Source organism: Lonchura striata, chromosome 28 (assembly GCF_050655825.1).
Source record: "Lonchura striata isolate lonStrDom1 chromosome 28, ASM5065582v1, whole genome shotgun sequence".
Taxonomy (NCBI): Eukaryota; Metazoa; Chordata; class Aves; order Passeriformes; family Estrildidae; genus Lonchura; species Lonchura striata.
The window spans coordinates 6,777,655-6,798,543 of NC_140730.1; the positions used below are offsets into that span (position 1 = coordinate 6,777,655).

Sequence of the window (20,889 nt, forward strand, 5' to 3'; positions counted from 1 at the left end):
CGAGGCCTGGGCCTGGCGGGGTAGCCCGGCCTGTGGGGGGAGGGGCCGCAGGGCAGCGCGGGCCCGGGGCGGCGGGCGGGCGGCGGGGTCGCGGCCCGCGGGGCCCGCGGGGGCCGGATGGGGCACGGGCGGGGAGCGGCTCCCGAGGCCGCCGCGTTCGCGGCGGGAAGGCCGCGGGTCGCGGAGCCGCGATGCGCGGCGGGTCCGCGCCGCGTCTCAGGGCCTTTCTGCGTCCGGGTAATGGCCTCATATTTCATGTTTATTTTTTCCGTGTCTGCGCGGCCGCGGGCTTTTAAATCTCCCACGTTGGCTGTGGCTGGCACGTCCTCGTTGACTGGCGGTGCCCGAGGGTCCATGCCAGCGCGGTCAGTGCCGGTTGGCATCAGTGCTGGCAGCGGGTCCGGTGCTGGTGTGGCGATTGCCCGGGCCGCGGGAATCGTGGCTAAAGCAGCACCGCCGCTGTTTGTGCTCGTGGGAGCAATTCAGTGCAGAGCGTTTGCTCGTTTTAGCGGTTGGAAGAGGCAGGACTGTCCGGGGGGCTCTTTCACGGCAGTAGCGTGAGGGCTGGCGTAGGACAGCCGTGGGGAGGCGAGTGCTCCTGCCAGGTTCTGCGCTGCTGGGAATGCGGGAGCGTTTGTTGGGCACAGAGTTGTATCCGAGACTTACTGGGAAAGGAGGCACGGTTTGTTTCGTGAGGATTTGCACTGGGATCCTGTGATCACTTAATTAGGCATCTGTGGAAAACAAAAGGGGAAAGAGTTGGGAAGGGCAGGGATTAATTCCTTTTGTTAACGCCTGTTGTTAAATTTGATCACTTTTTGAGGTCTTTATATTTTTCTTCATTTTACTCCCTGATGGTGTTTGTTGACTGCTCATGTTCCTCGGCTCTCACCTCTCTACGAGTTGTTGTTCCTGTAGTCATGTTTTAACCACTTTTTTTTGTGGAGCGTGCGAACACTTCTCTGACTTGTTACATTACAACTAGGACGATGCACATGTTCCATAGTCTTTATCAAACCTTTAGAGTTGATGGGATTTCTAGGATTCCTGTTGAGTCCTAGGTTATGTCTATGTGCATGCTGACTAATAAAACCAAGAGTCCCGAGCCTGTAAGTCTGTGCTGCGTGAGCTGTTAACTGTGATTGTCTGTCCCCTGTTTTGTTCTGAAGCAGAGTAACTGTATATAATGATCCCAGTGCTCCTGTGGTTTCCATGATTCAAGGTGTTTAGTGGTCTGGAGTTACAGCTGTGGTTGCAGTAGGCTCTTGCCAGGCCTGACTGGAATATGAACAGGAACATCTTAAGCTGCTGTGATTATTAAATGTGTTGTACAGTGAGTTTATAGCCCTGCTGTGGGTGGTTCTGCAGGACCAGATGAACTCCCTAGGGAGCTGTGTTGTGCAGTACCAAGTTTGTGAAAACAGCAGCAGCAGTAAGCACAGTGAATGGAAATGTGAATGTTGTGTGTAGCAGCTTACTTATCAGTGTTTGTTGAACAGTGTTTGGTGCTGACATTAACTTAATGTGAAATGTGCTTTATGCTCTGAATTCAAACACTATTTTCTTTCTGTTTCTTGCATGTTCTGTCACTTTTTTTTTCTGGGAAAATTCCTCCTTGTCTTGACCTGAGACATGCCATTTTACATTCAGAATCCATCTCTTTCAGTTGTACCAGCTTGCGTTCTCTCTTGAAGCTTTGGTCTCTGTCTTGTTTCTTGTTTATTTGTTGTGAGCTCTCTGAATTGATTCCCAAAGTTACTGGCTGTCACTCTGACCATATGTGGATAAGCTGCCTGTGAAGTTGGTAGACTTTTAGTCACCAAGTTTAGAAAGCTTGAACTTTCTATGTTTTTAGACTTCAAGAAGTTGTTCAGAAGCTGTTCTTTCTGCACTTCCAGGTACTTTAGTTGCAGCCTGGAAGGTATTTAGGGAGAATGACAGAGTTAGCAAAGGAGAGGTGATAAATTTTGACCTGTGCTGAAAATTATCAGAGCACTTCTGTCTGATGTGCAGATTTGTGTTCAGGCACCTGCAAGCTTCAAACTGCTGGCCTAAATGATCCATTTGAGTATACAACCTCGTTATATGTAGGTGATGTATACAAAAATAGATTCTAGTTTGTTTTTTTTTTTTTTTTCCTGATGAGATAGGGTGGAAATCAGCTCTACTGAGAAGGCAGAGATGTTTTTCATGTGTGTGGGCCTGCTGCCTTTGGGGGTTGTTTTGTTTGTTTTTAAAATTAGTAGCAGTGGTATAGTACTACAAAGGTATAATTTTCCTATCTCCTACTGCTTCCATAGCCTCCATGTAGGAACACAGCAGCAACCACAATTTCTACCAGGCCCTCAGAGATGGATTTCCAGCTAGTTCTGTTGTGCTGGTGAACAAGTTGGATGCTGTGTTTCTCTCCTTGCCTTCCTGCCCCATCAAGGTGAAAGTATCTGAAGATGGGTCAGTGTTATCCAAGGTTGGATCAATGTGTGGAGCAGCTGTTGCCAGATAGTGTCTGGAATCTTCAGCTCTTATGTTCACTTCTTCTCATCTCCTGCCCTCTCCCTTTCAAAAGCAATCATTCCCTCACAGTTGTCTCCAGATGTCTTTTGTGTAGGTGAAAAAATTGCCAAAGGCAGTTTATGGACAATCCGACACTGTCTAGAAAAAGGAAGATAATAAATTATTTCCTGTTTTTAAAGATCTGTTTATCATAAATCTGTTTTTTTTTAAATACAGGTGCAGAACGTGAGATAGTCCAGGCTGCACAAAGTTTTTCACTGTCTCTTCCCTGTGTAGGAACTTGGTGGTGTTAACTGGCAGCATCTTTGACCCAGGGCAAACATCTGTGGAATCACAGAATGCCAGAAGGGCTGGAGTTGGAAGGGACCTTAGAGACCATGTAATTCCATCCCCTACCCCAGGCAGGGACACCTTCCACCATCCCAGGGTGCTCCAAGCCCTGCACAACCTGGCCTGGAACACTTCCAGGGATGGAGCAGCCACAGCTGCTCTGGGCACCCTGTGCCAGGGCCTGCCCACCCTGCCAGGGAACAATTCCTGCCCAATTTCCCATCCAGCCCTGCCCTCTGGCACTGGGAGCCATTCCCTGTGTCCTGTCCCTCCATCCTTGTCCCCAGTCCCTCTCCAGCTCTCCTGGAGCCCCTTCAGGCCCTGCAGGGGCTCTGAGCTCTCCCTGGAGCTTCTCCTCTCCAGGGGAGCCCCCCCAGCTCTCCCAGCCTGGCTCCAGAGCAGAGGGGCTCCAGACCCGGGAGCATTTCCATGGCCTCAGAACTGGCTCCAGCAGCTCCATGTTCTTCCTGCGCTGAGAAGTGTATTGTGATGTGAAACTCTGAGCACAGCCTGGTATCCTCTATCTGTCAGGGCTGGCTGTTAACCTGGGAAGATGGGGAAATATAGATCTGGCAGTAGATGTTCAGTGTTTCAGTCACAGGCTTCTGATTGCCCTTATTCCTACAGCTCAAGCTGAGAGGGGCCCCAGTCCCTGCTGGGTGTTGGACCATCAGCGGATGGTAATTATGGCCAGCCTGTATCTGATTTCTGACAGCATTCCAATGATGATTAATTTTATTCCTAGGAATTGAATGTAGTTCATCAGACTGCTGAAGTAAGGTCATTGCTCTGAAGAATGCAGAGTAATTCTGAAGAATGCAGAGAATATTTTTGGCCTCAAATGCTTTTGTCTCTGGATGGCAATATAAGCATTGACAAAAACACCTTGATGATATTATTATATGAACATGAATAGAAACAACGAGAAGAGGCATTTAAAACCCTTCCAGACAAATCTGATTGCTAAGGAACATCTAAAACTGCTTTGTTGAAGTATTAAAATTGTGACAGTTGAGATTTGTTAGACCAAAAATGTACTCAAAACTAAGTTTATGCCCAGTGTTTTTAAACTAACATTAAAAAAAAAGCTTAAAATATGTTGTACTAAAATGAGTGATTCAGCATACGGAAATAGAATTTGTGGAAATGCAGCAGCAGATTTTAGTAATGGCTGCTTCTAGTACTGAGCTATTTTTACTGGCAAAAGTGTTGGAATCTTAGGTGCAGTCAAGCTGAGGAGAACAAGGGCAGTGTCCTCCTTTCAGGTGTGCAAAGGGGAGAAGAATCAGAGATGAGATCTGTTACCTCTGGAAAACACAAAGGGTAGGCAAGTAGAAAGGGTTTGCTTTTTTCCCCTCATACACTGGATAAATGCTGTTCTTGAATTTAAGAGACAATGTAGATTTTGTGATTTCTTCCTCCCCTCAAATGGCTTTTGATGTTTGGTCAAGATTTGAGAGGAATTTGAAGGAATAGTACATGAATGTGCAGTGAATCAAATACCAACAGGGCTTGCACTGCACTGTTCTTTTCCTGGGGTATGTCTGTGTGTTCATGGAGAGGTCTGTGCTTGTGGGATGCAATAGGCAGACCTGTTGGGGTCATGAAAAAAGTTTGTATAAAGAATAAAATGTGTTTTCTTGTAGATTATAGGGGAAGGCTCTGTTATGTAGAGAGGTTTGGATTAAGTAACGGAGAGAGATGTGTTCTGACCGTGGAGTGCTGGGAAACTTTTTTTTTTGTTAGAGGCATGTAAGCCTAGGGGGAGGGTTTTCTGCTGGCTTGGCTATTCAGGTGAAATGTATTCTGTTCCTTACAGTGATTTCAGAGAAGACAGTATGATGCTTTTTCTTCCCCAGTGTCTGTCCTACTCTGTTGTGATTAAGTTCTTGCTTCTCAATCCTGGTATGACAGCTGCCTGCAAAGCAAGTTTTTGCATGACAATACTGTGTTGGATAGTTCTTGAAAACTGTTTTCCTGAAGCAGTTTAAATTCATGGAGGCTCTTCAGGCCCTTCTAAATGTGTGGCATTGGTTTTGACATGTATTCCAGCCTGGACATCTCAGCACCTCTGCATCTGCCTTCTGGATTGGTTTGGCACTTGCATGAACGTAGTCGTGTTCTTTTTGTTCTGTTTCAGGTGTGGTCTCCAAGAAATAGCTCAGCAGCTTAAGACAAGATTGTTGTATTGTAGTCAGCCATGATTCTTGGTGGGAGGCATGTCAACAGATGTTCGTGTGCTGGAGAAACAGAAGGGCTCTAGTAGCCTTGAGGTTCTACTTGATGACCCCACTTAGATTCCTAAGCCCACAGGCAGAGCTCAGGAATGGGCTGATGAGACTGAAGTGCGAGTTGATGAAACAGCTCATGGGCAGAACTCTGCAGCATCACTGGTTTCAGGGCTCCTGTTCATTTACCACTAACATCAATAAGGAGGTTTCACCAGTTCAGGGACTGTGTCAGGCCCTGTCCACTGGAGCCCTTCCTGTGTAGAATGTCCTGGATGATGTTGACTTGCACTTCATTGCAAAGAAAGATGGAGGTTTTGAGTGAGTAGCTGGGTCAGCAGCCTCAGGTCTGCTGTGATTTAAGGACCATGCTGTGCTCACTGTGGCCCATTCCCAGTGCTCCAGTCAAGGTGCCATGAGCTCTGTGTCACAAAGCTCATTGATCCAGGAAGAATTTCCCATCTTAAGTTTTACACTAGCTGATCCATCACCTGTCCCACCTGAGCAGCTGCCTCCATCTCTGGGAACTCTAGCACAAGGAAGACATAGATGTGTTGGAGTGAGCCCAACAGGTGATTGAGGTCATAGAGATGCTCTGAGGGCTGGAGCCAGGCTGGGAGAGCTGGGGCAAGAGAGCTGAGCCCTGGACAAGGCTCCAGGGAGAGCTCCAAGCCCCTGGCAGGGCCTGAAGGGGCTCCAGGAGAGCTGGAGAGGGACTGGGGACAAGGCCTGGAGGGACAGGACACAGGGAATGGCTTCGCTGCCAGAGGGCAGGGCTGGATGGGAGATTGGGCAGGAATTGTTCCTGGCAGGGTGGGCAGGCCCTGGCACAGGGTGCCCAGAGCAGCTGTGGCTGCCCCTGGATCCCTGGGAGTGTTCCAGGCCAAGCTGGATGGGGCTTGGAGCACCCCGGGATGGTGGAAGGTGTTCCTGCCTGGGGTAGGGGATGGAATTAAATTGTCTGTAAGGTCCCTTCCAACCCAACTATCCTGGCATTCTGTGAGCATCTGTTTAGGTGTCTGTATATGAATTTGTGACCTCAGTAGTGGTCTGGTGCCTTTTTAGTTCTGTGAGCAAGGTGTAGGTAGACAAAGCCTCTTGCCTGATGTTGAAGATGGACAGTTCTTGCCAGTGTTCTTGTTTCATGTGATCTCCACAGATCCATACAGGTCTTCCTTCTTAGGAAACATCTTGCGGTGAAATAATTAATAGCAGTGATTCCTAGAATTCTGGACGGAGATACAGAGTGTCATTGGGAAAAAACTTATTGGTCTGTTGCCAAAACAATTAAACCTGTGGAATCTGGTGCACTTTTGTGAGAAGTTGATTGTCATGGTCAGTGCAACATTTCTGCAAAAATTACCCATGAGAGCTTTTCAATCCAGTCCTGGGAATGCTGGCCTGGCTGAGGGTGCCTAAGCAGTCATTGGCACAGGTGGTGAAGTGTTCTGCTGTGTGGATTTGAGCACCTCCAGAATTAGTGGAAGATTCGGACACGGCACATATGGTTTCCTTTATTGCTCTGTGCACCCTTGGCATTTTAAATGTTGGGGCACCTTACCCTAGGACGAAGGTTGCTGCTGCCTTTTCAAATAAGCTTCTGCAGCATTTGATTATTGTTTTAGAATTTGTCATTTCAGGAAGTGCAGTGCAGTGGAACCTAGTCTTAAAGTTTTAGTTTTTTGGGACATAAAAATGAAGGCCTGTTTTGGAAAGGTTGCAAATTACCAGTCTCTTTTCAGTCAGCCTTCCCAAATGGAGCCGTTGGGCCTTCTTGCTATCATTGGCCTGTCCGCTGGGAATATAAATGCATTCAGTCTTGTGATTTATGTTGTAGATGGCAAGCATCGGTTAACAAAGTTCTAACTTGCAAATTATTGTATAGGCCTGGTTCTCAAATCGAGAACATTTACTGATATAAATGGATTGTTGTATCTTTGGTAAAGAAAGATCAGGACGTTCCCTCAGTATATTTCAATGAGAGCTGAATAAAACCTTGTTTTCCAGTGTAGCATTGTTTGTTTCATCTGTCCTGCCTTACATCTTCTTTTCGTTTTGGAAATCTTTTCAGTATGCAGAGGTAACAATTCTTTGGGGGCTTTTTTAAACTTCGCTGGCATGAGAACTGTTGACCTGTTGAGAAATACACCTGGTTCAGGTCAGCAGCTGCAGGTTGTTCTGGGAGGGGATTCTTCAACTCTGACAGACTTGGGGCCATGACCATTTCCCTGGGGAGCCTCTTCCAGAACCTTTTCCTAATATCCAATCTAAACCTCCCCTGACACATTGAGATGACCTTGGACTAAACATCAGTATCAGGATGGGCACAGCCCAGAGGGGCTTTGTCTGAGATCCCTCCCCAGGGGCACCAGCTGGAGCTGTTCTGTGTCACTGCACCACAGAGGAACTGGGGTCAGGGACTGTGCTGTGGGAAACCTGGGGCTGAGCTGGTGAGAGGAGCTGGTCTGACTGGGGGACTGGGGTGTGTGGGGAGTCACACAGGACCTGTGGGGTCACTGGAGCCACTGCTGCAAAGGGGCTTTGATCCCAGCAGTGCCAGTGGGACCCCCAGAGTGACATCAGACTGGTGGAGTGGAGGAGTGTCCTTAACACCTCACCAACAGAGGAAGTGGTGCCCACTAACTTCCAGGCTGGCTGGACAGTGTTAGTCCTGCAGTAGATTGTGTAAGCGCTCAGCAAGAGATTAGAAAGAAAGAAGCATCTTCTCTCTCAGTGCTCTGCTCCTCTAGCCCTTCACTGTGCCTTCACTGCTCCTGCATGCTTGGTTCCTGGTATCCCATGGAAACCTTTGCCAGGCCTGTATGCAAGGGCTTCCTCTGTTTGCTTTCTAAATGCCTGAAGAAAAGCAACTTCCTTCCCACCTTGTAATGGTTGTGAATCAGCCCTGCCCCAGGCACTGCTTAAGTGTCCTGGGAGGGTGTAGACTGTGAGTATTGCAGACTTAGAGGATGTGGGACAATGATGGAAAGTCAGTAGCCACTTTGCAAACTCTTGTCAGTTCTGCTTTATGCCAGATATAAGTGTGGTAACTTGCCATCATGGTATGCTGGGCAGGTTTCTCTGCTTGGTATCTGACTGTGTTGCCTCCTTTTCAGGCAGCAGATACACCATGGAAAATAAAACAAAAAAACAAAACCCCAATCTTTTAAGTGTCTGTTCTTGAAATCATTAGAATTTATAGCAATTTCTTAATCTCAGCAGCATGAAGGATTTATAGCATAAATAAATGGTAATAAAGGGCAAAGTTCATTAAAATGAAGGAAATTTTAACTTTTTCCTCTTACAGGTGGAAAAATCTCGACGTTTCTTCCTTTGCTTACTGAATATTCTAGTTGTGCCATACAACTTGTACTCGTCAACATATTGGTGTGTTCTGCTTGTAGGGCTTGAGTTTTATGGAGCATGAAGGCAAGCAAAGTTGCCTTCTATTAAAATAATTCTGAAAATGTGTGTTGCATTATTTTATAACTTAGACATGGTGACTATAGACAGTTCAGCTGTTTGAGCATTGTTTACCAGAACAAGAAACTTCTCTGAGATTGTGCTCAGCAAGTTGTGACAGAGCCAGGATGGAATGTGTATTTAATGACAAAATTTGCAGTACAATAGAGATGACCTGGGAGCTTAAAAATTGCCTGCGCTTCCCCTGCTTCCAGCTTTGCAGTGTCTCCACCTGCTTTCCTATCCTGTGGCATTAACTGGTGCTTATCTTGCTGCAAGGAGAGCAGATTAAAACTGCTGACACAACAAGAAGGGCTTCCCTCCTGTGTGGTTTTCCATTGCTTTCATAGTACAGATTGGTTATCCCATGGGCAGAAGGTGCTGGAATGGGCTCATGTTGACACTTGAAACACAAAAATGGGAGTAGAACCTGATCTGTGGGTGAAGGGGAGCAAGAGCTGCCAACTCTTAATGCTCCAACACATACTGAAAAGATAAAGATTCAGTTCAAATCCATACTGTGTTAAATCTTAAATTAGCATAAGTCTTCTCATGGTTTATTCTATAATCACATGCTCAGGTATTTGTTTAAAAATTTGACCTTCACTTTCAGACATGAATTAACAGCAGCTGCTGGTGAGGAGCCTGGAAGTCCCTTCATGCAGAGAGCATTCCCTTTCTAGACTGAGGATTTCTGGTTGTTTCTGACTTCTTCCATTATTCAACTTCTGGCTGTCAGTCATGGTGCAGTCCATGGAAAGGCTAATCCTTTAGCAGATCCAGATCTGTAGATTCTGTTGCAGAAACAGGATTTAGATATCCTGATTTTGACTATTTTGACAAAGTAGTTGAAGGACTTTAAAAACTATGATTCTGGCAAGCCATGAGCAGCTTGAGTCTCATGTGAGTTTTAGTTGCAGGTCAACTAAAACTTCAGGATTCAGTCCCTGATGATGGATTGAGGCAGAGAGTATCTTCCTGTTATAGGAATTCTGTGTGTTTTCTCAGGGCTTTCTTTAAAAAGCTGCCAAAAATAGAAATTGTCAAATACTCAATATGCCCCCAAGTCAGTGTGCAGCACAGACTCAGCAGTTTCATACACACAGTAAAGCAGCACCAAAGGCAGCATTAAGCTGTAACAGGCCTTGAGATGCTGGATGGAGAACATTTACAAGGGAAAACATTAGAAAATTAATAGTCTCCAGTTGAAACACTGAACTGCTGGGTTAGATCTTGCTGCTTCTTGTCTTCCTGTTGGTAAAAGTTCTGGGCATAAGGTTGGGATTCAGGTTGAGGTGGCAGTGTGGTTGTGGCTGGTCAAGTATCTGGACATGAGGGAACCTGATTTTTTACCTTGGCTGTTGGGAACACTTTGGTGTTACAGGAATGTCTTCAAAATCTATCTTGATGCTTTTTATTAATGTAAAAAATTAGAAATCCTGAAGAGCTCTTTAATGGTACATAGTTTTGTAAAATGTCATGTTTGTGCTTTTGAAAGAATTATTGTTCTGGAATTTTCAACAAATGGTGTTTTGTTTTCTGAGTTGAAAAAAAGCGTTGTTGAAGCAGTGGCTTGTTCTTAGTTTTTAAAATAAACATTCAAACTTATTTCAGGTGGAGGAAGTTTGGATTGTGGAAATGTGAAGATCTAAACCTCACTGAGAATTTTTTCATTTTGCAGATATATTGTAAAATGTCCAATGGTTATGAAGATCACATGGCTGAAGATTGCAGGGATGATATTGGTAGGACAAATTTAATTGTGAACTACCTTCCTCAGAACATGACGCAGGATGAATTACGGAGTCTGTTCAGCAGCATTGGTGAAGTGGAATCTGCAAAACTTATTCGGGATAAAGTTGCAGGTATGATTTGGTATTTCAGAAATTGTCACCTTGTGCTAGACTGTGTGAGCAGATACTTGATTGAATTCAACTTAATCTAGAAATACTAAGTGTTTGTGTGTGTAATCAAACTATTGCCAAGTTTGCCTGGAGCTCCAGTAACGCCAGGATTGGATATTGGGAGGATGGAATGTTCAAGGCTAAGTTAATGACTATTGTGTGTATGGCTAGGAATTCTAAGAAGTACAGTTCCCAAATTTGAACATTAATAGACAGGTCTAAGACTGGTTTAGATTTAGTCCCTGACTGATTTATTCTTCCTACAGTCTGAGTGTTTTTGACTCCACCCGAGCTCTGAATATACAAACCTTTTGTTCTGATTTTGATCAGTAAAAGAAAGGTGTGCTGGAGTTCTGAAGTGACTGTAGGTCTTATCACTGTTGTGAAATTTAACTTGTAAGTCCCTTAAATAGGATTATTAGTAGTAGCTTTAAAATATGAGAGGAATGAATTGTTCTGACTTGTGAAATTTAATGTTTCCTTGAAGCAAAACAAATGCTGACAGAGCAGCTGCTTCCATATCTGTTTAGTTGCAGGAGGTTTTAGCTGCTCTCTGGAGTGGTTTTAGTCCTTGCACTGTTAAAATACTTCATTTACAAGTTTTGATTATTCTTGTTCAGTATTTGCAGAATCTTGGATTCAGTGAGAGCGCTTGGTTGTTTCTGGAGGGGAAAAAAAAAGTGCTGTTAACTAGCTGTGCCCTGGTGTTTGTTCTCAGCCTGCAGCTCACTGCTTGTGGAATTCTGTGCTGCACATGCTCAGTGTTGTATTTCAGAATCCAGCGATACTGATCGTTATCTAACCCATAAGGGAGCCGGCCTGAGACTGCTCTCTAGTCTGTAGAAGCTGCATGGGAGCTGAGGAATGCATGAGAGCTCTCTGTGCGTCATCTTTAGTGCTTTATTTGCTTGAGAATACCCACGAGAACTGAATAATTAAAAACTTCAGAATTTCACTTCTGAATAATAGCCTCTCTGATATCCATGTCTCTGACTTTCCTGATATCTTACAGATGAAGTATCTTGTAATGTCTGTCTGTCTGTATCTCTACTTAAAGGATGTATATGTTCAGTCATGGTAAAATAGTTACATAAATACTGATTTCTTTGAATGTTTTGTTAGGTGAGTGTTGGTCCCAGTTGTTGTCATGTGCTTTGCCTCAGAAGTTGAGGCTTACTCTGAAAGCTGGTTTTGTAAGGAATAAGACCCCTTGCTTTATCATAGCAGGTTGTAGCTGACCCACACCTTAGACTGTAAAATAAGCACAGAATTACCTGTGTGGGAAGGATATTTTCAGTGGGGAGCAAGAGATTTATTCAGTCTCTGAAGTGGAGACCCTGCTTCACAGGTACCTGTAGCATCAAACACTCTGGTAAAGTCTGCTTAACTTTAACTTGGCGCTTGACAGTGCTGGGTAGTTTAAGTCCAAAACACACTTGTGTTCTCAAGGTTGTTCTTAACTTCAAGAATGAAAAATAAAATTGTTGTTATTGTTTCAGAGAGCCCTTGAGTGCCTGTGGACAGAACACTGGCTTTTCTCTAAAGTGGTTGCAAGTGCTGGATTCTGTGTGGCTGCTGTGGTCATGCCACTGGATTTTGTTGCTACCTAACTTTTCACTTGCTTGCAACACTGTTAGGAGCAGTTACCCAGTCAAGTCCAGTACTGACAGTACTGGAATATCAATGCCAAAGAACTGGCTCCTTCTGAGCATTTTTTCTTCCTCTTGCTTTTGTTTCTGCCCCTTCAGAATGTTTCTGCCCCTATAATGTTCACATTATATTCTTTATTCTCAAACTGTCTGCTGAACACATGCATGTGCAGCAGTCCCTGAACAGAAAAATCCTGTGGCACGGTTCTGCTTTTCTTGTGCCTCCACTTGCATTTCTCTGACCCTGTGGCAGACGGCAGGAAACTGGAGCTGCAGAAAAACCTGTTCAGCTCCCTGACCTTGGTTTCTGGTCAGATAAGTCATAATATTGGCATGTGAGATAGAGCGGGTTGAGTGCCCTGAGCAGGAGGGAGGGAACCTTTTGCTTTTATTGGAATTAGACTTTTTGGATCAGTTTAGTTCTTTTCAATGAAGTCATAGCTTTTGGTGTCCCCATAAAGTTATAATAATCAGAGAATTTTGTCTTTGAAGTTCCCTTTATTGTTTGTGTTTGCAGAGTTAAAATTAACGTTTCATTGATAATGTTTGCTTTTTGAAAAATGTTGAATGATACATACATTTCTTCTCAATTTATTGTCTGTTAATGAAATAATGGTACAAAAAATACTTCTGCTTGGAATGCAATTTTTCATGACTTATTGAACTGGCATAAACTGTTTGGAGACTGATTACTGGGATTCAAGAACTGATTTGAAAGCCAAGTTTGGGTTTGTTTGAACAAAATATTTTATTATGATCATTACATATGTTGGTGCATTTTGCTTCAAATGCAGCAGAGTATTGAACAATCTGTGTTCCATGTGTTAGGTTGTGGTTATAAAATGTAGAGAAGCTCCTTGAAGACTCCAGACTGCTTAGCCTTTATCTCACTACTGATGAGCATTACAAGAAGGTGAAAGTAGCAGCAAACCATAGTGTCAGTTCACATTCCTTACCAGGAGCTTTTGGGTTTGTGTACACATAGGTTATAGCCATTGATAAGGGTGTGACTGTGTGTCTGGTTTGTTGTTAGAGATGTGACAGCTTCTTTTTCTGGTTATTTTTTTTTTCAGTACCTGTGCAGAGAAATTCCTGCACAATAGATGAGCATTAGAAGGATGCAGGGTTCCTCTTCATCATACTGGAGGAATAGAGTGCTGGGCTTTGCATTCTCCAGTTGGTGTAATGCGTTCCTCAGCACTTCCAGACATGGCTTTGCTTGACTTGTGATGAGTGAAACAGTACTGTGGGTCAGCAGGCAAATTCTGAATTGTTGCTGTGCGGCTCACTGTACTTGTGTTTGCGGCAAGTATGTCTTGGACATCCAGGATTTTCATAAGAAAATTACAGAATTCATTGGACACTGTTCTTTCTCTCAGATCTTAATTGAGCACCAGCCATGCCTTGGGGCTTTGAACCCTAGGGAAATGTTAGAAGGCTGATTCCCACTTCCCAATATAGTATGGCACAGTGTCCAGCCTGCAGTGTAACTTTTCACTGGTGCATCTCCTGGCCTGTCACAATGATTGCTGAGGTCTGTGAGTAGCCCTTGACCTGATTCCATCAATTAAATCCTCTCTTCCTGGGGCTCTGACTCATGAGGCTGAGAGCAAGAAGTCTGGGGTTGGTCCAGTAGCCTGCAGCATTGACTGCAGACCCAGACAGCAGGGCCAGACCTCTGCTCTGCGCTGATTCCCTCTCCAGGGATGTGTATGATATTAAATGTCCACTTCCTTGGAGCGGCTGCCTTGTGCTAGAGAAGATCCAACAGAAGAAATCTGTCTCATGCTGTATTTTGCATGGTCAGGTTCTGGAGTCTGGGTTCTGGACTGCGCTAACAGGTGAGTTTTTTAAAAACATTTCTCCTTCAGTACCTGTTAATGCAGGAATGCAGGCGTCTGTGCCTCTCTGGGGTTGCTCAGTTTCTTGCAGCACAGATGTTGATGGCTTGTTGTGTCGGGATGTCTGACTTTAGAGCAAAAGCATCTGTGCTGTGCATTTTCCAGCAGAGCCTGGTCATCTTCACCTTGCTGTCCATACAGCTGTACAGAGGCTGTTAGTCCTTCTGGACCAAATGCTGAAGCTGAAAGTTGGTTGGTCATGTGTGTTTTAGTTTCTGTCTTCCCCTTACTTTGCGGAAGTATTGGTACTTTCAAACCTGACTGTCTAAAGTTCTGAAAAGGTAGAGTTAAACTGCTTTTTTTGTGGAATTACTAAAAACAAAAAGCTGCCAAACTCATGTGCTATGGTAGCACATGGAAATATTAAAAATAATATCCCTTATTGGAATAATTCTGTGAGCTGTGAGGTGCTCCCACCTGTGATACTGTATATAGCTGTCCTCAGAGTGCAAGGGAAAAGAATTCATCAAAACTACCACAAAGCTATGTTGGAGGAGTTTAAACTGGATATTAGGAAGAGTTTTATTCCCCCCGAGGGTGCTGGCACTGCCCAGGCTCCCCAGGGAATGGTCCTGGCCCCGAGGCTGCCAGAGCTGCAGGAGCGTTTGGACAGCGCTCTCAGGGCTGGGCAGGGTGGGGCTGTTGGGGGGTCTGGGCAGGGACAGGGCTGGGCTGATGATCCCTGGGGGTCCCTTCCAGCTCAGGATACTCCAGGATTCTCTGATTTAGGTTAACTGTATTCCTATAGCCTTGAGAGAATGAAGTTACTACCTCAAGGCAGTTTATGTGGCCACCTTTATGACAAAGGGAATTAAGTGGAGCTGGCAAAGCTGGTGTTCACATTTTCAGTATTTGGGCAATTTGTCTGCAAACCATTTACATTTTCTCATTAAGTTAACCATTGCCACAAGGCATTCTTGAATGCACATTTAAAAAAATCACTTACCACCAAATGTGAATAAAGAGCTAGAAAAAAGAAATCCAGAGGTAATGATGCACTCCAATTCCACACTTAACAGCAAAACTGCATAAACAATTTCATGGGTGTTTTGCATGCAAAAGGAAACTATTTCAGCCAAAGATAATACTTAAGTATTTTTGACAAACAAGAACACTTCAGAATTCCATTCCTAGACTGAGTTCACTGCACTGGTGAAATGAGTAGTTGCCCTGTCACATAAACTTGAGCCACTCACCAGTCTGCAGCACCTGACAGCTGAGCAGTAAAATCCTCCTCCCCTTTCTGCTTGAAAAGCTCACATGGACAAGGACACTCATTTCTTTTTTGGCTGCATAATTTCTGAGAATGAGTCTTCCAGAGAAGACATGAAAAGAAAAAGGCAGAGAAAGGGTAAAGCTTTATGTCCACTCCTGAGGAACTGCAACTATCTGAATGTGACTTGTTTTGGTCCTGTATGCAACATGTCCCAGGCACACCTGCAGAGAGCGAGCCATCACGACAGCAATGTTTGAGATGGACCCCAAGTTCCCGCATAAAACCTTAACAAGTCACCCCAAAATGTCCCTTCCACTCTACACTTGCCAGTAGTAGTGGAGAGAGATCCCTATGCCCCAACAGCTGCTGATCACCTTTCTGATATATCAGAACTCACACTGACACAAGCAAATGCAGAGAGTGCAGAGGAAGCCCACGCCTCCCTCGCAGCCTCTGCACAGAGGGGGCCATGTCTGGGGAGCTGACAGGCACAGACAGAGCCTTTGGAACAGTGTGAAGGATCATATCCTAGAGTTCCACTTCCTAGAGCAGAGAGTCATGAGCACCAGAGGGAAAACACTCTGGCTCAGGCAGTACAGAGGTGTGAGGGAAGGAACAGGCACCCTGAGGAAGCTGGATGCCTCCTTTCCACAATCAATCACTGTCAGAAGGAACCCTCACAGAATGAGCTGTGCACAGCAACCTGTCACAAGGGACTCAAAGCAGGGATAAGGTGTCAGAAGCAATAAATAGACCCTATATAAGTCTGAGACCATAAACACATGAGGAAAAAGGTTCATAGAATCCTAGAATAGAACCCCAGAATATTCTCAGTTGGATTGATGGTCCTTGTGGGGCCTTTCCAATCCCTGTCCCTGCCCAGCCACCCCAACAACCCACCCTGAGCAGCCCTGAGAGCGCTGTCCAAACGCTCCTGCAGCTCTGGCAGCCTCGGGGCCGGGACCATTCCCTGGGGAGCCTGGGCAGTGCCAGCACCCTCGGGGGGAAGAACCTTTCCCTGAGCTCCATGCCAAGGCCTGGCACAGCTCCAGCCCTCGCTGGGCTCCAGGAGCTGTCCCAGAGCAGAGCTCAGCCCCGGCCCCTCTGCCTCCCCTCGGGAGGAGCTGCAGCCCCGAGGAGCCTCCCCTCATCTCCTGTGCTCCAGCTGAATGAGCCAAGTGCCCTCAGACCCTTCCCCATCTTTCCAGCCCTAAAGGTTGCCTGGGTTCTTTCAGAGGGATCAGAGCACAGCCAGTAGAAGCAACCGCTCTAACAGCAGTTCTTGGGTTCTGCTTCTCAATATTCAGGGCATATTTTGTGTTTTCAGTGGATTTCTGGTACCCCTCTTATGACCCAGAGTCCTGGCTGCTGTCAGGATGGGATAGCTGCAGGACTCCTGGATTTGGAGCAGGTTGCTCAGAGCTTTGTCCGGTGTACTTGACCAAAAGGAGGTTGAAGTTTTTGTTCTGGTTGACTCCTCACTGGGGACAGTCAAGCCCTTGTTTAGCTGTTGCTGAGGCCAGGCCTATGTACCAATGTGGCCTAGAGCAGAGCTTCCAGAGCACTGTGAGCAGGCAGAGTAGGGCAGGGAGTGGGCACTCTGCTGTGTTTAGCCAGTGCACTCAGAGTTGGTGCTGTGGTCTCCAGCAGTTTTAGCAGCACCAATTCCTGGAATAGCAGAGGCCTTGGCAAAAGAAAAGCTGTCTTTACTGAAAAGGATGGTGGAGCTCTGCAGGGAGTGCCTGGGGCCTCTCACTCTGGGCAGATGTGTTCTTAGTGCTGCAAGTGAGGAGGACCTGCGTCACCAGGTGAAGGGCCTGTGAGTATGTTGACAACCAGTCCTTGAGTTTGGGGTTCATCAGCACAAGGTGGAGCCTCTAGTGAAGTACCCAAAGGTTTGACATCAGGGCCAAATCTGTTAGAAATGTTGGTCACTGAGCTGGCTGATGGTTCTGATTGCACTCTTGGTGTGTGCACAGTGATGCCAGACTGGGAACAGTGGCTGGTCACCAGGTGGTGGTGCTGCCACTCAGAGGGACCCTGAGAGTGTTCTCCAAAAGCTTTGAGGCAGGGCTGGCACAACAGGCAGTGACTCCCTGCTGTTTTGGGGTTGTGGGTGTCCTTCCACTCTGTCTGGATACACTGAGAGTGTTAAATATAACCCTCCTTATGGTACAAGTCAAGAAGGCCAAGAGAACTGTACAGACCATTCCATGGCTCTGCATCCTTTGCTTTTGTTTTCCCCTCATCAAGCCATACAAATGAGCCATACAGCAACATCTTTGTTTGTGTTCTAATGTTTTTCAGCATGCTTTTAGTGGGAGTATTTTTATACATCTTATAATACTTTCACTCTCTTCCAGTGGGGCAGCTCCGTTTCTGCAGTGTAAGAGTTGGGTTCAGTTCAGCCTGTGATTGGGGTGACTGAGCACTTGCTGAGGTTTTTGTACTGTAATGTTTGCAGCTAAAGAAGCATGCTGTTTTTTGAAAGTAGAAGTTTCTTCCTCAAGAGAAGGAAGAAATGAATTTTTGAGCCCTCAGTATCTTGAACAGTCAGATTTTTGTTCCAACAACAGGTGAATAAGTTGGGTCCTGTTTAAAGAAATGAGATCTTCCAGTAAGTGGTCAGGCATTTTCCTCCCAGATTCCCTCCAAAAAAAAAAAACAGCCCGTGGTGTTTCTGCACAGTTTTGAGCCTGGTGTTTTCTGTGTTCATTTTACAAATCCTTTTCACTTCACAGAATCTTAGATCCTGGCAGTTCATCTGAAAAAGGAGCCATGGAGCAACTAAAATCTCAACACAGAATTGTTCTGGAACTGAGAGAAAGGAAAAAAAAATGAACGTATAGAAATGATAATTATGCTTTGTGAAATAAATTACTAAAAAAACTCCACCCTTCTGTTTTCAGGATTTAAAACTATTACTCTTCCAGTTGAATTTTTGCAATATCGTGGAGATGGTGAGATCCCTGTGAACTCTCTGAACTGGGGTTGACAACAGACTTGTAAAGCTTTGTAGCTTTTGACTTTTTCCCAAAGAGGTGCCTGTTTGAGTTGTTTGTATTCATCTTTGTTTCAAGGCAAATATCACTGATTTTACATAAGAAGGAGAGGCAGCTTTATTTGTAATGTTTTTCTGAATTGTTTGAAGGTCAGGCTTTCCAAGCCAGCTAAATGTGCTTTTGCCCTTAAATTAGACTCTTCATTGTGTAGCTGTAAACAGAAAGGGTTGTGTCCTAAAGCCAGGGGAAGCAGAGGAAGCACATTCTGGATTGTAAAGTCATTATCAATATAACTAGATATTTTCTTTGTTTCCTTGCTAGTTTCTTTCTGTTGCCATCAAGTGTCTGTTCAGTAAGATGTGCTGGTTTGAAGTCTGGAGCAGATGTGGGAATTGGCTTAGTGAGCAGTTTGGGTCTTAGTCACAGGAACTGCCACTAAGCTGGGTCCAGGTCCTATAGAAGGAATATCCTGAGCTGCTGCATGGACTAACAGAAAAGGGTGAAACATCGTGAAAATGCTGAGTTATAAACCTAAACTTTCAGCTCTGTACTCTGTGTAGGTGGAGCAGGTGCAGTAATTGCCCATGAGGTGTTGGTGTGACTGACCCCAGCCCTACAGGAGCACAGTGCTCCCCAGGGCTCTCTAGGCCAGGCACAGCCCTGGGCTATTTGCCTGGGCCAAGCTTTGCCCCCAGCCTGACACAGACAGGACTGTGTGGGGTGTTTCTGGTGCTGTCTTGGTGTTTCGGGGACTAAATTGTGGGAATTAGAAAAACAGAAACTTCCACAGTCACTGAAGGATTTGATCTGCAGCCTTGGAAGAAACTGGGGTTGATGTAAAAATACAATACACACACATTAAGGAGAACAATCATAAACTTATGTTTCTGTAGTTGTAAGTATATGCCTTAAGTAAATGAGAAACTGTATTGGGTGAGATAGTGAAGGGTTTATTATGTAGGGGTATAGTTGTTAGCTGAGAGTTTAGAAGTTAGAAGCATGTGAGTTAGAAGCCCATTGGACAAAGGTATCCACAGTACAGCAGAAGTAAGCAAAGGTGATAGGTTAGAAAAGCAAAATAAACCCTGTGGCAACTGTCTGTTGGTTTAGAAAGTTATGTATCGTCATGTAACAAAGAATTTGTGACTGCTTTGTGCTACGGCCAACTGCCTGCTCCTCCAAAATCTCACTGCCTCAGAGACTGATGTTCATCTGCAAATAAATTGTTCTTAGCCTGACGATGGTACTGTCCCTTCAGGGACAAAGCAGCAAAAATGATACTAAATGATAGTTTTGGGCAGCATTTATCACTTAACTGGAGATGAGGCAGATGAAAGTGTTTCAGAATGATTAATAGTTGCTTCAACAAATTCTTTGGGTGAACAAAAAAATACTTACTTCCATTTGGCAGAATATTTTTGGTAGGCAAAATAAAAGTGAAATTTACTTTTAACTGCTTCAGTACCTGCACTGAAACTCCTGTACTCAATTCTGTCTCAAGTAGCTTGTTTCCTGGAACTCACTGTGGTCACCAAAGCACAAATGGTTGTGTCAGAGATACAGCAGCTGCTCAGTATCACTGGTGGGGCAGATAAGAGGACGTCCCTGGACTGTGGGCTAGGGGACAGGATAAGAGAAAATTTTTGGTTCAAACTATGGGGATTAGCTACAGCTTCATGTGTTTCCAGAGTAGCTGAGATGCATCATCTATACCATTAATGAAGGACTGAGTGCAAGGCTGGATCCCCTCTGCTCTGGAGGCAGGCTGGGAGAGCTGGGGGTGCTCCCCTGGAGAGGAGAAGCTCCAGGGAGAGCTCAGAGCCCCTGGCAGGGCCTGAAGGAGCTCCAGGAGAGCTGGAGAGGGACTGGGGACAAGGGATGGAGGGACAGGACACAGGGAATGGCTCCCACTGCTGGAGGGATCCCTGGCAGTGCCCAAGGCCAGGCTGAATGTGGCTTGGAGTACATTGGGATAGTGGAAAATGTCCTTGCCTGTGTCAGGGAGCGGAATAAAATTCTCTAAGGTCCCTCCCAACCCAAACCATTCCATAATTCCATAATTTCCTGTATTTTAAAAAGCATACTATGAATTATATGCTAGAAGTTATTCTATTTATTACTGTCTATGTTGTGATGATGGAATTTGATCAACATAGACATGGAATGGAAAATCATGCCATTAATTGTTAATTTTTAAAGTTGGTTGTTAAATACTTCAGATGCTTGTGTACAAACACAGAAATATGTTTTGACAGAAATCCTTCATGAAGCTGCTTTCTTTTTGATGTAAGGACACCTTACAGTATGAAAACAAAATCTGCTGAGGATGTAACAAATAGCTGGTCCTTGTCTCCAGAGTCAAGTGTTCTGTCTTGTGGCTGTACAGGATGCTGTTACCCCTCCCTTGGGGCACCCTGTTCCCCAGCTCGTTTTCTGTAGAACAGTCTCCAGCCAGTAAGTGTCTGGTCTGTTGTTGCCAGGGTGTCTTTCTCCCCATGATCAGGGCTCTGCATCTGTCCTTGCTGCATTCCCTGAAGCACTGTTGGCCTGTCCTCTGTGACCCTTCAGTGTAGGACATGTTCCTCCCAACCTGGTGAGATCTCTGGTCTTGGTGAGAGCACGTTCCCATCACCTCCTCCACAGCGTGGAGCACAAGGTAAACTGCAGGTCCCAGTAGAGACCC

General features: G+C 45.3%; 1 protein-coding gene and 1 long non-coding RNA gene across 3 annotated transcripts in view; both read left to right on the forward strand.

The window, feature by feature from the left end:
- The window catches only part of LOC146765073 (uncharacterized), an 83,297-nt gene that overhangs the window by 20,405 nt on the left and 42,003 nt on the right, over window positions 1–20,889 (forward strand). The gene's annotated exons all lie outside the window — the stretch shown is intronic.
- The window catches only part of ELAVL1 (ELAV like RNA binding protein 1), a 39,749-nt gene that overhangs the window by 185 nt on the left and 18,675 nt on the right, over window positions 1–20,889 (forward strand). For both annotated transcript variants that reach the window (XM_021528207.3, XM_021528208.3), the window contains exon 2: window positions 10,216–10,399. In XM_021528207.3, coding sequence (XP_021383882.1) covers window positions 10,228–10,399 — 172 coding nt within the window. In that variant the 5' untranslated portion in view covers window positions 10,216–10,227. The remainder of the gene's footprint in view (window positions 1–10,215; window positions 10,400–20,889) is intronic.